Source organism: Anthonomus grandis, chromosome 14, assembly GCF_022605725.1.
Source record: "Anthonomus grandis grandis chromosome 14, icAntGran1.3, whole genome shotgun sequence".
Lineage (NCBI taxonomy): Eukaryota > Metazoa > Arthropoda > Insecta > Coleoptera > Curculionidae > Anthonomus > Anthonomus grandis.
The window spans coordinates 12,827,408-12,844,688 of NC_065559.1; the positions used below are offsets into that span (position 1 = coordinate 12,827,408).

At 33.3% G+C, this 17,281-nt stretch overlaps 1 protein-coding gene across 1 annotated transcript in view; it reads left to right on the plus strand.

Moving 5' to 3' along the window:
* The first annotated feature begins 1,132 nt into the window (after window positions 1–1,132).
* The window catches only part of LOC126744513 (protein borderless), a 61,093-nt gene continuing 44,944 nt past the window's right edge, over window positions 1,133–17,281 (plus strand). The window contains exon 1 of the mRNA XM_050451948.1: window positions 1,133–1,429. Coding sequence (XP_050307905.1) covers window positions 1,226–1,429 — 204 coding nt within the window. The 5' untranslated portion in view covers window positions 1,133–1,225. The remainder of the gene's footprint in view (window positions 1,430–17,281) is intronic.

The window sequence follows — 17,281 nt, forward strand, 5'->3', positions numbered from 1 at the left end:
AGATTTGAAAAATAGAATTAGATATAAAATTAGACGTATATCACCCGAAATAATTGATAGTGTTTTACATGAGTTTGTAAACCGTCTTGCTTTCTGCCAAGAAGTAAATGGGGATCAGCTTGAACACTTGATACATTAATAAGAGTTTTCACAGTTTATAACATTTTATCCTCCATTTTATCTTAATTTGTAAATAGACGTATAATACGTTATACTTACTTACTTGCTCTCTTGTTGGTTAAATGTAAATATTTCTGAAAGAGTTAAGTTTTCAGATACGTTGTGTTATACAAAACTTGCTTGGAATTTCGCCTATATTTCATAAATGCAATAAAAAATATAGCATTCCATTTAAAAAATTACCGATGACGTCATATCTTTTTTTTTGTTCCACATTGTATACAAAAATTTATGTGGGATAATGCGCAACTTAAAATAAAAATCGACGGGTCCGAGCGTTTTCTCAAAAAATCATGTCTCTAATTTTTATCGAATTTATGCGGAACTTTAGGCGGTCACTGTATATAAGTCGGAAAGCTGAAAAAAAAGACGGCATATTCCGACACATGTTTCTGCTAATTGTTCTTTTAAAACCGAAGGTACTGGAGCGGATTACCCAAGTCGGTTGTTCGCTTCTATTCTCCTTGCCCTGAAAAAGCCAATAAGTAGAAACACAGATTTACAGAATATATATAATATATAAGAATGTATATAAGAATATATAAGAATGTATATGTATGTATATAATAAGAATATATAATATGTAATATATAAGAATATATATAATATATATATATATATATATTCTGTAAATCTGTGGTAGAAATACGAAGTATCCCGGCAATTCTTTCTTTTTTTTTATTTAACTTTCTTTCATAAATATAAAAACTAAGAAATTATCAATACTTTGCATTTTTTTACAAAAGTTTTAATCTTACAATGAACTCGATATCCGAAACTTAGTTTTTTTCATTATGAATGTAGATGATAACTTTAGTTCAGTGCTGAGGACTTAAGTGGTATTTAAGTAAGGTGACTGTGCAGATGGATTAGTCAGATCGAATTTTTAAACACTTATGTTGAGCAGTATATAAATAATTATCTTAACCCGCAACAATCGGCTAATACCTTAACAGAGCCTAATCTACTTTATTTACTTCGCGGACCGACGAGGAAATTATTCCGAGAGCTCCTAGAATTTTTTTTATAGAAGGAATATTTAAAAATGCGATTAAGGATTTCACTAACGAATACATTAGTATGTTTTTGCATTTGTTTTGCGTTAGTGTTCAAAGTGCAAGGGTTTTTCGAAGAAGAAAATTATCCGAGATATTTAACAGCAGCGGTTGGTGACTATATTGTGTTTGATTGTGACATCGATTTTCCATTGGGATATCCGATACCCTATAGGCTGTTTTGGAAAAGACAGGTTAGTTATTTAAATTTCACATTGCTCAAACTGTGGCAGGTAGTGAGAAGCTATTAGGTGTTAAAGTCAAAAATGATCCTCTATATAGAAATCACAAAAAATTACAATCTTAAAAAACAACTTGACTAAGCAAATCTTATTAGTTGATTCTAACTACTTTCAAAATAGGTAATAAATTTAAAGCCCTACAATTATCTTATCTTTCAAAAAAGTTCCGTCTATTACCATTCTAATTACATATATGAGGTAACCAGTAAGTTTTTTGAGTACTTATAGAATTCCTAAGGTGCCCACAAATTGTAAAAGAAAATATAAATAATTTTGAACAATTTTTATGAAATATTTGAATACAATTTTTAAAAACCAAAAAATAAATATAAAATAAAATAAGAAGTAATTAATAAAGCTTTTCTTAGATTGTCAGTTTTATGTCTAAATCTGTCATTCCATCATGGCCTACTTGAAAATAAAACGGCAGTGTGTCCATAGAGCGTCAATACTATTGAAATTAAAATAATAGGTATTTATTTTACGAAAATTTTTGAAAATAAGTCTATAATGTTATATCTTTTTAGAAAAAGATAAAACGGAGCCGATTTTTCTATATCAAAATATACAAGGTGTTCCACTTTAAAAACATAAGTTTATTTTTCATTTCAAAATCCTAAATTATTACAATAAAACAGATTATACAGGGTGTTTTTTATATATTGCGACAAAATTCAGGAACGTGTTCTTTGGACAAAAATTCGCAAAAAAGTTCCTATAAACTTAGGTCCTAAACCTTTTAGAATTTGAGCTACAGGGTGGTAAAGTTTTAACAAAAAAATTATTTTTTTTCGATAACTTAAATACCCCTGTAGATATTTGTCCAAAGATTGGTATGCAGGGTCTGTGTATCCAGAGCCACTTACCAACATACTTTTAACATTTTTATGTTCTCCAGTGGCGTCTGTGCGGGTTTTCCGCTGAATACTTTTATAAAGAAAAATGGTACGCCACTGGTTTTTCTTGTATTAAAAAATATTTCCCGTTTTATTTGCAACATTTCTGATCCCTTGGACTTTGTCCGTTAGATGCACGGTTTTTGCACAAAAAATTAAGAAAACATTTTTCTACTTTGACTGATCGCAAAAATTTATTTTTTCTATGATCGTTATAAAAAGTTTTTTTTTAGTTTTATTTAAAATTTTATTGTAGTTCATAATATGTAACTTTATTTAACATGTTAAAAAAAGTGACATATGAGTAACGTGTTAATATTTCACGCTTCCAAAATCGCGAAGTAGCCTGTGAACATAATTTTTTTTTAACGTAACTACGGACAACGCCGCCGCAACGATAATCACATTCTTGTTTAAGAGTTTAATCTTTTTAGCACATTCTTCCTCTGCCAACGATAAAGTTGATATTTGTAAGATTTTGTGATATTTTAAATTTTAAATCATAGTCACTGTCCGCCAGTTGACAAGATTAATTTGTTAAAAAAAATGGCTAACAATTACACAAATAATGAAATGTACGATATACACTTTATTTATGGACTGGCTAACGGAAACGCACGAGAAGCCTTGCGTATTTATGCTGAACGTTACCCGAATCGTGTTATTCCTCATCACTCCATGTTTACGCGTTTACACCAACGTCTAAGTGAAACCGGCAGCTTTAAAAAACTCACCGCTGAAAACGGACATCCCCGAACAGTTACTCCTTAAATTGAAGAACAGGTACTCAATGAATTCGAGAAAGATCCCACCACAAGCACTAGGAAAATTGCTCAGATGGTACACATTAGTAACTTTACAGTTTAGAATATTCTTAAAAGAAACCTTTTATACCCGTATCATATTCAGCGGTTGCGCGCACTTTTGCCAGGCGATTTTCCGAAAAGAACGGCTTTGTGTCGTTGGATGCAAGAACGCAAAAGGCAAGATGCACCGTTTATAAGAAAAATACTTTTCATCGATGAGGCTAATTTCTCCAGGGACGCAATTATGAACTTCCATAATAACCACATATGGCATTATGGGAACCCACATGCTGTGGCAAAAAACCGTCATCAGCACCAGTTTTCACTAAATGTATGGGTCGGCATTATTGAAAACTTTCTCATCGGTCCATTCTTTTTACCAGCAAGGTTGACTGGACAAGTGTATCAAGAATTTCTTGAAAATGAATTACCAGTGATGCTAGAAGATGTCCCCATTCAGCTGAGACAGCGAATATTTTTTTTTCATGATGGTGCTCCAGCCCATTTTACTTTAGCCCATTTTTTACCAATGATGCGAAAACGCAACAATCATATTAATTTTTTTTTTATAATATAAACAAAATAAAATATCTAACGTTACTATAGTATTTACTAAGGTTGAATTAAAAAGATTTTTAAAACACTCAATAAATAAACCAGTGTTTTGATTTTTAAATTTTTATTCCAATTCAAGCAAAATTTTAATGTCTAAACATACTTTCGAATATTATTGTTTATTATTGGTAAGCATAATACAGGCGAGATTTGTTTAGCTGAATCGTATTGCTAACACATGTGTGTATTTACCTTTTTACTGACAACAAAAAAATGTTAGAAATTCCAAAATACTTGACTCCAAATTGTAAACGTTGCGAAAACGCATCATCATCACTGGGAAAATACGTTATCTGTATTTTGGTCGAAATAGCGCTTGAGTTGCCAACGGTATCAGCTAGAGATATTGCGGTTTAGGCTTGTGTGTAAGAAAGTTTTTAGTAATATTGAATTTTAATCGGTGCTAAGTGTATGTGTATTTTCGAAAAACATGTGTTTTGGGCAAAATAAAACAGTGATTATTGAATTAACTGTTTTAATTAAAACTCAAAAATGGTTCGCACAATCTTAATACAATTACTTTCCGAGTGTCAACTTAAAACTAACTCTCTTCAGTCCCGAACAAGTATTATTCAGTGCCGGGGCCCTACATCTGTCAACTAAGTAGGGCACTTAAGTTTTTATTTATGACTTTTCTGGACACACAGATATTTAGTTACATACTTATAAATAAGAAACTGCATATTCACATATTCTAGATTAATCAAACTTAAATGATATAAATGTCTTTTGGATATTATTTTTAAATCCATATTTATGAGGTGCCACAGTTCGGCCATCCTGACAAAGGTTCGTCCCCGAACCAATTAATATCACAATGTTCATGTTGCGACCGGACCTCCACGAGAATAGTCCAACCTCAACTAGTCTCGTCGGCATCGCCGTCGTCCGAGAAGAATTGTCTGTGACAACGAAGTTGTTAACTTCGTTCATAGCTAATATTTAAAAATTCATCCATTAACAAAATATGTTAATAGGGTTCTTTACAATTATATACATTTCTATACAATAAAATCATCAGCCATCAGTAACATAAAAGTATTATTACGGATAATAAATTAGAGCAAATACACCACATCGTAATAATACAGACCTTCGAAACTACATAGTTTTCGAGCTTTTGATCAGATCAACCAACTTTCCGCCTTAAAATATTCGAACTGGCTTAATATTGCGTCACACAATATTACAAAATCGCTTCTCTTATTAAAGCAATTTGGTTTATAAATTCATCAGTTCTCATTGATCAAGCTTCTGAACAATATGTTTGTCACGATTCGCAACATATCAGCCAAAGTCCATGCAGAAAAACCCCTAAAGTTTATAACCACTTAACCCATCTCCCCCTCCTCTTTAAACCTTTATATACCTATAGAAATGTGACCCCTGGAAAATAACTGATATGCACGAACCAATAACAAAACATTTTATTCAGGATTACCTCCCTGTACTTAAAACAGAGGCTTTCAGTCTCCAAAACATGCGGAAAACTAGACTGAGCTTCGAGAAAGGTTTTTAAACTTTTCTCGGCTTCCAAAATTAAATATCAATGATTCATCCTCACTAATATTTTGTAACTACCTCCCAAAACTAAGTACCGCGTACTAGTTTCTAATCTAGGCATCTGTTAGTGGTCAATTAACACTCAACAGGCTAAAACACAATATTTATTGCCATTGATATTAAACAACAAACTAAAAAAAGAGAAACCAAACATTTTCTTATAATACTTTTACTATACTCATACTATATTGGCTGTGCTTCCTGATCATTTAAAACAATCCAGGGCTTTAAACTGTCAATAGCAACAATTGTTTTTGATTTTCTAGACTCACGAAGGTCCTAGACTCACGAACAACGTATCTATCATTGTCTAAATGTTTTATTACCCTAAACAGTCCCTTAAACTTAGGTAGTAATTTTTTTGAACCCGAGTTTGGGCCAGAATCTGTTTTACAGACCATTACTAGGTCATTGCACTTAAATGCAACCGATATTTTACGTTTTTTGTCAAAGCGGTCTTCGTAATTTTGTTGGATACTTCGGTTCTAAGCGTTTCTAAATTTTCACGAGCCAGGTTGTCACGAACAACTGATAAAATGTTAGCATCAGCAATTGCTTTTGGATTGAAACCCATTATAACTTCGTAAGCTGATTTTTCCGTAGTACTATTTTTCGTAAGTATTTATGCTGTATTGAATTAATTTTAAATGTGAATCCCATTTGTCTTCTCAATCATCATTTGCGCTGTAACATCTTAAAGAATTTAAAATAGTGGAGTTATAACGTTCACACTGGCCATTTGCGCAAGGTGTTGCCACAGCATTTTTCACATGTTTTAAGCCATAATTTTTACAAAATTCTTTCATTTTATCTGAAGTAAATGCTGTACCTCTATCAAAAATTATTCTGTCCGGGGGGGCCAAAAAGATAAATAAAATTGTCTAATGCTCGTAGAACAAATTTTACGCCAGTATTTTTAACAGCCTCAAAAAATGTAAATTTACTGAATGCATCGACTACAACAAAAATGTAATTATTTTTATGTTTTGATGTAACAAAAGGGCCTAAGTGATCAATGTGTATTGTTTCAAAAGGAATTGACGCTTTTGGAATAGGGTGTAAAAGTCCTGATTTCTTCCCTGACAAATCTTTCATATAAAGACAATTTAAGCAAACGGAAACATATTTTTTTACAAAAGTAGCCATTTTACTAAACCAATAATTTCGTTTAATTCTTTCTAATGTCTTTTCAAAACCAAAATGACCGGCATCGTCATGATTTAGTCGACAAATTAACCACCTACATGACTTTGGAACCGCCCACTTTAAACCATCCTTTGTTATTCGATATAACATATTGTTTTTGAAAACATAATTATTAAAATAATTTTTATTTACAGGTATTTTATCACTTTGAAGAATTTTTATAATATTAGTGATATTCTCGTCCTGCGTTTGCACCGCAATAATCCACTCTAATTCTGTAATATTAATAATATTTATAATTAAACTACTTTCTGGAATTGGATGTCTACTAAGATAGTCTATGTGATTCATTTTACACCCCTGGCGATACTCAATTTCAAACGTAAAATCTTGAATTTCAAGCCACCAAAATGTCTTCCTAAGAGATAAGTTCGAAAATGTCGCAAAGAAAATACAACTGCCATTGTTTCTAATTTGTACGAGTGGTACCGCCCCTGTTCGTAAGTACACTGTTTACTAAAATACTCTACAGGATGCCACTTATCACTATATTTCTGTAATAATATTCCAGCTATACCGATTGGTCGATTATTATCAAATATTTTTAATACAGGACTATCAGACAAAATGCTTTTAATTAATTCAAATGCCTCATCTTGTACTATAGTCCAAGACCAAATAGCATTTTTCTTTAAAAGGTTTGTTAGTGGTTGAATAATATATGCATAATTAAAAATAAACTTCCTAAAGTAATTAGCTAACCCACAAAATGACCTAAGTTCTTTTTTATTTGTTGGAGGTTTTAACTTAGGAATAGCTTGTACTTTTTGTCTGTTTGGGCGCACACCATCTGCAGAAATTTCCCTACCTAAATATATAATTTCAGTAGGTAGAAATTTGCACTTTGACGGTTGTAAAGTTAGACCATGTTTTTGTAATACTTTAAGCACATTTTCTAATTTTATAAGTCCTTCTTCGGGAGTTGCGGAAGGAATTAAAACATCATCTAAATATGGGTACGCCGTCCCCTCTTCTAGTTCATTAATGATTTGGTTCATTAATCGTTGAAAAACAAAAGACGCGTTACATAAACCAAAACTCATACGTAAATATTCATAATGTCCTTCGGGAGTAATAAAAGCAGTTTTCGAAATACTCTCGGGTGCCATTGCTATTTGATGATAACCAGAAAATGAGTCTAACAGTGCAAAATATTTAAAATTTGCAAGTTTATCAATTTGATCGTCAATCAACGGAATAGGCCACTTTTGCTTAACAGTTATGGAATTAAGTTTCCTATAATCAACACACAATCTTAAATCACCATTTGGTTTAGGAACAAGAATAATAGGGCTTGCATATGGAGATGTGGATTCGCGAATAATATTATTTCCAAGTAATTAATTAATTAGTACTCTGAGTTTTTGTTTGTGCAGTTCAGAAAGCCTATATGGATTGTACGACACTAGATTTGAACTAGTTAGCTCTATAGTCATTTGGACGGTTTCAGTTTTTCCAATCTCACTTAAATTAGTAGCAACACATTTTCTATATCTGTTTAACAGATTCATTATAGTACCCTTATTCTCTAAACTACATGTAATATCGTCTTCTAATAAAATTTTTGAACAACTTAAACTATTTACTAAAGTTATGTCTAAGCAACTATCAAATTTAATTTCGCTACCATTTTTCCAAAATACTACATGTGGCTGCCCTAAAAAATTATTTCCAACCAGTATTTCCGCTGGGCACATTGCGTCAGGTACTATAAGACCGATAATGGCACTTACCAAATCGATAGACAGATTGGCCACGCATACGTTAACAGACTCAAAAATTTTACCTGCGAAAGATTTTAAAAACCGAGGGGAACTTTTTACTATGTTCAATTTTACTTTATGTACAGTTGAGGTTCTTATTAAAGAACACTCACTACCAGTGTCTATTAAACCATTAACTACTATATTATTAATTAGCATATCCATAAAATAAAGATTCACATAATGCTTGCCTATGTGGCAAACTTTATAATGCTGTAATTGTCATGCACTGTTTTTATTTGCAGAATTTTTCTTTTTGCGGCACTCCCTTTCTAAATGTCCGACGTTTTTGCAAAAGTTACATTTCGCGAAATCCCGACGAGGTTGTTGTCCTTGAAAACGTTTTCTATGGCAAATAAAACTACGATGTCCGTGTCCATTACAATTAAAACACTGAATTTTAAATTTGTCCTCCCTGAAATTTTCTTGATTTTGCCTAGTTGAAATATTTAAATCGCAACTCCTAAGATATGTTAAAAGATCTTCCGTTCTTTTATAATTATTAGCAAGTGCCATTTGTTTTATTTCCTTATTTTCGATTCCGTGAACAATTATATTAACTTTATCATTTTCCGGTATTTCCCAATTTAGACGTTGAATTTTCTTAAGTTTTTCCTCAAAATATTCCATAAGGGATTTATTTTTGATAGAAAAATGACTTGCTGCATCTTGAAATATCAATATCAAAAGTAAAACAAAGAGCGGCTTTTAATTGTTCCCAACTTTTATGCGCGAATTCACCCGCTAAATACCACTCGCGTGCCCGCCCTTCTAACTTCGATACGACAAATCGTGTTGTAGTTACATCGTCCCATCTCATAAAATATGCCCGTTCTTCAACAAACCGAATCCATTTGTTTATCGAAATATTATTCTGCCCTGCGTTAAACACCGTTATTGTTTCCCAAGAAAATAAATTCATACTAACCTCATTCCGATGCTTTAACTCTGTTATTTCTTTTTTTAACCATACCAACTCTTGTTTCATTGTTAACGGCGGTGTACTTGACCTTTCACTTGTCTCAACTTCCGTTGATGTTGAGGGTCCAACTTGTAAAGCAGCAAAAGTGCTAACTTCCCTATTCGACATGGCCACAGGTCACAAATAACAAACTAGCACTATAATTAATTAATTCTATGTATATACACAGGACACAGGTACACGGAACAGTTACGAAACAAATCAGTTTTTTTTTTTCGCAAAAAATGCAAGTCGCAAATCGTAAGTAACACGATACCGAAAATAAGCGCGTAATCCCACTTCTGACAAATGTTGTGGGAAAAATAAAACAGTGATTATTGAATTAACTGTTTTAATTAAAACTCAAAAATGGTTAGCACAATCTTAATACAATTACTTTCCGAGTGTCAACTTAAAACTAACTCTCTTCAGTCCCAAACAAGTATTATTCAGTGCCGGGGCCCTACTACTGTCAACTAAATAGGGCACTTAAGTATTTATTTATGACTTTTCTGGACACACAGATATTTAGTTACATACTTATAAATAAGAAACTGCCTATTCACATATTCCAGATTAAACAAACTTAAATGCTATAAATGTCTTTTGGATATTATTTTTAAATCCATATTTATGAGGTGCCACACCTGCCTAAATTTCTTACGCAAAAAGAGCTGGAGAGTGCTTTATATGAAGTAGTAGATGAATTGGAAGCAGAACATTCCGGAGATGTTGGTAAGATGTACTAAGTATTTTTGTTAGGCCTGTTATGTAGACGGAAATTATTTTAGTTGAAATGGATGCTGTTTGTATTCCTCCAGATCCAGATAGCTTGACTGACGAAGAAAATATAGATGACGATGTAATTGCTGTAAACGAAAAAAACTGCCAAAATGATGTGGACATAGCGGGCACATTTGAATTACAGATAAGACAGGACAATGAATTTGACTGGGATTCGTGTGATGATGAGAGTTTGGCAGAAAAGAAACGGAAAATCGAAAGGTCTAACACCAGCCAATTTCAAAGTAGGGAACCAAAATGGAAAAAGGGCTCAATTTCTATGATGTCCCAGCCTATTTCGAATGAAGGCCCTGCGCTTGAGAAATTGGTAGATTTACTCCACGGAAATTCACCTTTAGACATTTTCTTTTTGTTCTTTGATGACCAAGTATTAAATCTTATTGTAACATTTTCGGAAAAATATGCAAAAGACAATAATCGACATGATTTTGAGTTGGATAAATATGAATTACTAAAGTTTATAGGACTGCTAATATTTACAGGTTATCATAAACTAACACAAACTCAACTATATTGGTCAACTGATGAAGACAAGAGGAAAGACATTGAGAAAAAATTTATGAGTCGAAATAAATTTTACAATATAAAAAAAAACCTCAATTTGTCAGATAACGCACAATTAGATAAAAATGAAAAGTTTTGTAAGCTTAGGTCATTTTTTGATCTCATAAATCAGAAAATGTTGCAGTTTGGTATATTTTCACACTGTCTGTCCATTGACGAACAAATGGTTCCTTACTTTGGCAGGCACTCCTGCAAAATGTTTATTAGGGGTAAACCGGTTAGATTTGGTTTTAAATTATGGTGTATTTGTTCGTCAGACGGTTATTTATATCAGTTCATTCCATACGCAGGAGCAAATCCAAATAAACAAAAATCTGTATTAGGTATGGGTGGTCAAGTTGTTGTTGATTTATTGTTTATAAAGGATCCAACAAAGATCCTTTATCAGTCCTTATCTGTTCAACCAATAGTATATTTATTAAATTTGAAAGAATGTAAATTAATATATAAGATAATAAATCTTAAATATAAATCCAATACAGAAATAAAGTATGTTTATGAAATTCATAACCATAATTTGAGGAATTGTTCAAATATACGTTTGGACAATGCTAGAACAGATAAGGCACTGAAAAGCCCACTGGCTGCAGCTACACAGGTTTATAACAGATTACCATCAGAACTAAAGAATTTAAAATCGTACAATTTGTTTGTAAAAAGATTAAAATTATTCCTTGTTAATTGGGACTATGTATAACTATTTTTAAACATTTAAATTGTGTTGGATAGGGTTTTTTTTTGTTTTTTTTTTTAAGCTTAAGATAGTATATGTTTTGTTATTTTTATTTTTGATTGAAATTATGGGCGTCATCCCCGGTACCAATACTATAAGTATTGCTTAGGAGATTACCTTAATTCGGATTTTATATTATAGTTTACTGTATATTGTTACCTATTATAACTTGTTAATTAATTTGATTTCTGAATAAAGGATTTACAGATAAAAAAAAAAGATAGTGAATGACCCAATGAAGCATCAAGTATTTTTTGATTATTATTTTTCTTCGTTTCAATTATTTTCATATCTTACCGATAAAGGTTATTTTGCGAGCAGAACTATAAGGGAAAACAGAACCTTCCGCTGTCCTTTAGAAGGGACCAAAAGTGTTTTTAAACAAAAACGCGGCTACTACATTTCGGCACATGACACTGTCAGTGGGGTATCATTAGTCAGATAGAACGATAATTCAGTGGTCACAGTATAAAGTAACCATTACAATGACGAACCATTATACAGAGCTAAAAGTTATGACCGTAAAGCAAAAAAAGACAATCCTATTCAGCAGCCTAATGTTATCAAGATGTACAACAAATTAATGAAGGGAGTAGATGTCCACGATAACGGGATAGTCAATTATAGAATGATGAATGAATGAATATAAATTCGCAGTTGGCCTGTGTAAGTACCTTTAATGCTAACTACCTAATATACCGAGAAATTTAAAAAAAACATCCAGAGTCTCTTGACCAACATATTATAAGAAAAATTAACGACATTAATTTATACAAAAATGCACTTGACTTAGGGCAACAATTACAGCCAGTTGGTATCGCCTTAGGTAAATTCCAGAGTGACCAAACTACTCTCGCCGATGCCGTCAACATCTGGCAAGATTTATTAAACAAACCATATCTAAGCCCCTACATTAAAGACATTAAAAAAAATTTGAGGAGGCAATACAACCCTTCCACTTTCTATGTTTTTTAACTGATCCTAAATATATGGACAAAAACCTAGAAAAAAAAATACCAGGATGAGGCAGAGGCTTAGTTACTTGAGAATCACGAAGATTTTTTCCAAGGTTATCTATTATTCCGAATAAAGGGTGAAGATATTTATCAATCATCACTTTTTTAGGAAAGCGTGATAAAAAACATGTCTGCATTCAAATGGTGGTCAATTGTAAAAACTAAGATTACTTCTACAGCTCAAAATTCAGATTCAGATCGTATTTTGATGAACATGGCCACATTTTTTGCAAACTTACATTCTTGCCCTGCTAGTTCTGCAGCTCTGGAAAGAATCTTTAGTTCTTATGGTTTGGACTGATCTTCGGAATAAGTTGCTGCCAGATAAGGTCGAAAAGCTAGTCAAAATAATTAAAATGAGCCATTTTAAAAAACAGAAAAAGAAAAAGTTGTTTTAAGTGTTTAATTTATTTTTATTTATTCCTATAATGAATAAGGCGTTTTGTTTTTGTTTTGTTATTTATATTTTAATGTAAAAATTGATTTTTTGAAACTTAGGGATAAGAATATTAAAGACTGGTCTATTAGTACCTTTCTGTTCTGTTTCCAATTGAAATTATTTATTTAATTTTGTTCCTTACGAAAAAGTGAGAAACCCGATTTGTTGATAAAACTTAGGAATAAGAATGTCATTATATTTTGATATTTTGTTATTAAATACTGTTATCACCTTCGATAATAGTGGACTTTATTTAATAACACAATTTAAAGATATGGACTGTATTTTTATTACACATCGAAAGAAACATGACATTTTAACAAAACGTACAAAAAACGTTATTAATTAGGTGAAGTACAAAATGACGTCACATGTTTGATCTTGGTGACGCGCGAGACCCTTGCCTTTCATCGATCGTACGGGGACTGACTCGACCGTCGACTCGTCGTTTTACTTATATTTCTATGAAGTATGAACGCAAGCGCGGTGAGATGCGCGATGCTACTGACGCCGGCGATGTGTTTACTGTTTATTTTATATATATCCGTGGAATGATTAGTCCTTAACATGCCCCCCGCCTTGAAGCACTGCACTTTATCATCTTCAACCTTAACAGTCAATTGGCAAAGGACATATTCTAGAAAAAGCGCGTTTGATCACACCACTTGAAGTCTTAATATCAGCAACACGATTAATCTTGTCTTTACCGGGATAAACCGACAAAATTCTACCCAACTTCCAATTCATTGGCGGTACGTTATCCTCCTTGATGATGACTAAACTATTTACCTTAATATCTGATTGTGTTTGTTTCCATTTCGTTCTTTGCTGGAGTTCACTTACGTACTCTTTATTCCAGCGCTTCCAAAAATTTTGCTTAACTTGCTGAATGCGCTGATATGTGGAAAGTCTGTTTTCGGATATTAGTGTCACATCAGAATCGGGTATTCCGGTCAGGCTTTTCCCAATTAAAAAGTGGGCCGGAGTAAGGGGATTATAATCGTTGGGATCAGTTGAAAGGGGAGTAAGTGGCCGGGAGTTCAAAATAGCCTCTATTTGGGCCAATAGAGTTGTCAACTCTTCAAAAGTAAAATGTGCGTTACCTGCTACCCTTTTTAGGTGATGTTTTGAAGATTTGACACCCGCTTCCCATAACCCACCGAAATGTGGAGAATTGACTGGAATGAAGTGCCACTGGATCTGTTCGTTTAAATACAACTGTTCAAGATGACATTTCTCATTTATTAAATATTCACCAAGAGCATTTAGTTCCCGGTTAGCTCCCTTAAAATTAGTGCCATTATCGCTATAAATATGACTAGGTTTTCCACGACGCGAAATAAATCTGCGAAGTGCCAAAATAAAAGCTTCACTACTCAAATCAGACACGATTTCAAGGTGAATAGCTTTCGTTATGAAACACACGAAAACACTCACATAACATTTTAGCAACCTTGCTCCGCGTCCCCTTTTATCTTTAAAATTTAGTGGTCCCATGTAGTCAACACCAACTACATCAAAAACTTTACCAGGAATCAATCTGTTTCTTGGTAGATCACCCATAATAGACTTAGTCTGCTGCGGCTTAAAACGAAAACATGTCAAGCATTTTCTTACGACAGCCTTGGCTAAATTTCTGCCAGCAATAGGCCAATATACTTCTCTCACAGATGAGAGTAACAACTGTGGTCCCGCATGCATTAAACGTTTATGTTCGAACTCAAAAATAAGCCTAGCCAATCGATGCTTTGATGAAATTAACATAGGATGCTTCTTATTAAAATCATAATTAGATTGATTTAATCTGCCTCCTACACGCATTATCCCATTCTTATCCATGAATGGATTTAAGCTTAATATTTTACTTTTTTCTTTTTCGGTCAACAATGAAAAATACTCATTGGGAAAACTAGTCTGTTGAGAAATTTTAACTAAAGTATTCCTAGACTCAATCAGCTCAAAGAAATTAATACGACCCTTTCTATGTTCATTTGGTTTCTTTGAAACTTTACAACGCAAGTTGTGGAAATATCTTAACCAAATAGCAAAAAACTTTACCAGTTTCCAAAACTCGGAAAACTGACTAAATACCTGCTCTTGAAAATTAACTGAAACAAAGCTAAAAATTTTTCTATTTGGACGTAGCTCAGAAAGATTTTGAATGGTTACAATGGAAGTGGGCCAATTTTCCTCAGGTTGGTACAAAAACGATGGACCATTCCACCATGTATCTAATTTTGAAATCTGATGAGGAAATACGCCTCTTGATAAAACATCAGCTATATTGTTTTCAGAAGTAACATGTCTCCATTCATGATTTTCGGTTAAAGTTTAAATTTCATTCACCCTGCTACTCACGAAAGTTTTGAGCAAATTAGGAGCAGTCTTTAACCATCCCAGTACTATTGACGAATCCGTCCAAAAGATACACCTCTCAATATTAGATGTTAAAGACCTAAGAACCTTTTTAGCTAAGCGAGCTAAAACCAACGCTGCACACAACTCTAATCTAGGGGTAGTCAAAGGCTTTAAAGGACTAACCTTTGATTTAGCACACAACAATCTACCTGTAATAATACCCTGTGCATCAATTGATCTTAGGTATATACAAGCACCATAACTATAATCGCGCGCATCAGAAAACCCATGCAACTCTATTTTTTCAGGCTTTACACAAGTAACATGACGTGAAATTTTAAGGTCATTTATGTAAGGTAACTCTTCACGAAACTTAGTCCAGGTGCTGTGGATTTCAGCTGGCAAACTGTCGTCCCAGGATAATTTCTGAAGCCACAATTTTTGTAGCAAAACTTTAGCAACAACAACACATGGTGCGAGAAGTCCCAAAGGATCAAATATCGAAGCTATTTCACTCAAAACACCACGTTTTGTACTTCTACTTGACCTTTCTTGTATCTTTATCCTGTATGTCAAATAATCAGATTTACACGACCACGCCAACCCGAGAGTATTGGTATTTTCGCCTTGACCAAATTCCAAAATTCCAAAACTTTCGTCCACATTACTCACAGATCTCAAAATTTCAGGCTCATTTGAAAGCCACTTTCTTAATACAAAGCAACCGGTTTTTAAATCGTCAGACACTTTCTGACACACATATTGCCCGTGTTCTATAGAGTCAACTGAGCACAAAAAATCATCCACGTAAAAGGATGTCTTAATGATTTTAGAAATATCAAGAAAACTGTCCTTACAATCTTGGGCTAATTGCACTAAACATCTGACTGCTAAGAAGCTAGCAGCAGACTGACCGTACGTCACGGTATTTAAATCAAAAATCTTAATCTTCTCATGGGGTGATTCGCGCCAGAAGATTCGTTGCAATGGTCGCTGTGTTGGCTCAATAAGTACGGCCCTATATATCTTAGCAACATCAGAAGGCACCACAAACTGATACTCGCGAAATCTGAACAAAATACTCAATAAATTAGGTTGCAACACAGGCCCTACCATTTGTAGATCATTAAGCGACTTACCAGATGTTGTTGGCATACTACAATCGAACACAACTCTAAGATTCGTAGTGATACTCTCTTCTTTTATTACCCCATGATGTGGCATATAATACGCGAAGTCACACTCTTTTTCACTAGCTTCAGTCATATGTTGAAGTGACTCATACTCTTTCATAAACTGGACATATTTTTCCCTAAAAGATGGATTAGATTCAAACTTTCTCTCTAGGTTCAAAAATCTCTTAAAAGCCTTATCTTTTGATTCACCTAAACCTTCTAGCGGTTCTTTAAGCGGCATAGACACAATAAATCTGGCGTCTGCATCTCTACGAAAAGTTCTCTGAAAATGAGCCTCACATTCATTCTCCTCACTAGAGAATATTTTATTATTGCTCTACTTCCCAAAACTTTCTTAGATCAAATTCAATACTTTTTGATTCATTTACGCTAAGATTGCAAACGTAAGTACCTATAGAAGGTGGAACTGCCATAGGTCCACAAACTACCCATCCAACCTTAGTTTTTTGCAAAATAGGATTTTGAGGTCCCAAACGTATCTGACCTATACACAAAAGTGAATAGAATAAATCATTGCCAATCATTAAGTCGATTTTATTTGGCTTATTAAAGGAAGGGTCAGCCAAAGTTACATTATTAGGAATCACAAGTCTGTTTGTGTTTACATAAACAGCTAGAATGCTACTAGTGATATGTGGCATAACTAAACAATTCAAAGTAGTCTTGAAAGTACCATGTAAAGATCTAATATTTAATTCACATTTAAACTTTACTTCAGAAGCATTTTGACCTATGCCACTAATTAGAAGCCTACATTGCTGCATGTCTAAATTAAGCTTATTACATAACTCAGAAGTTATATAAGATGACTGACTCCCAGAATCTAGTAAAGCGCGCGCAGCGTGCCAAGCATCATTCTTGTCTTGCACCTATACTATAGCCGT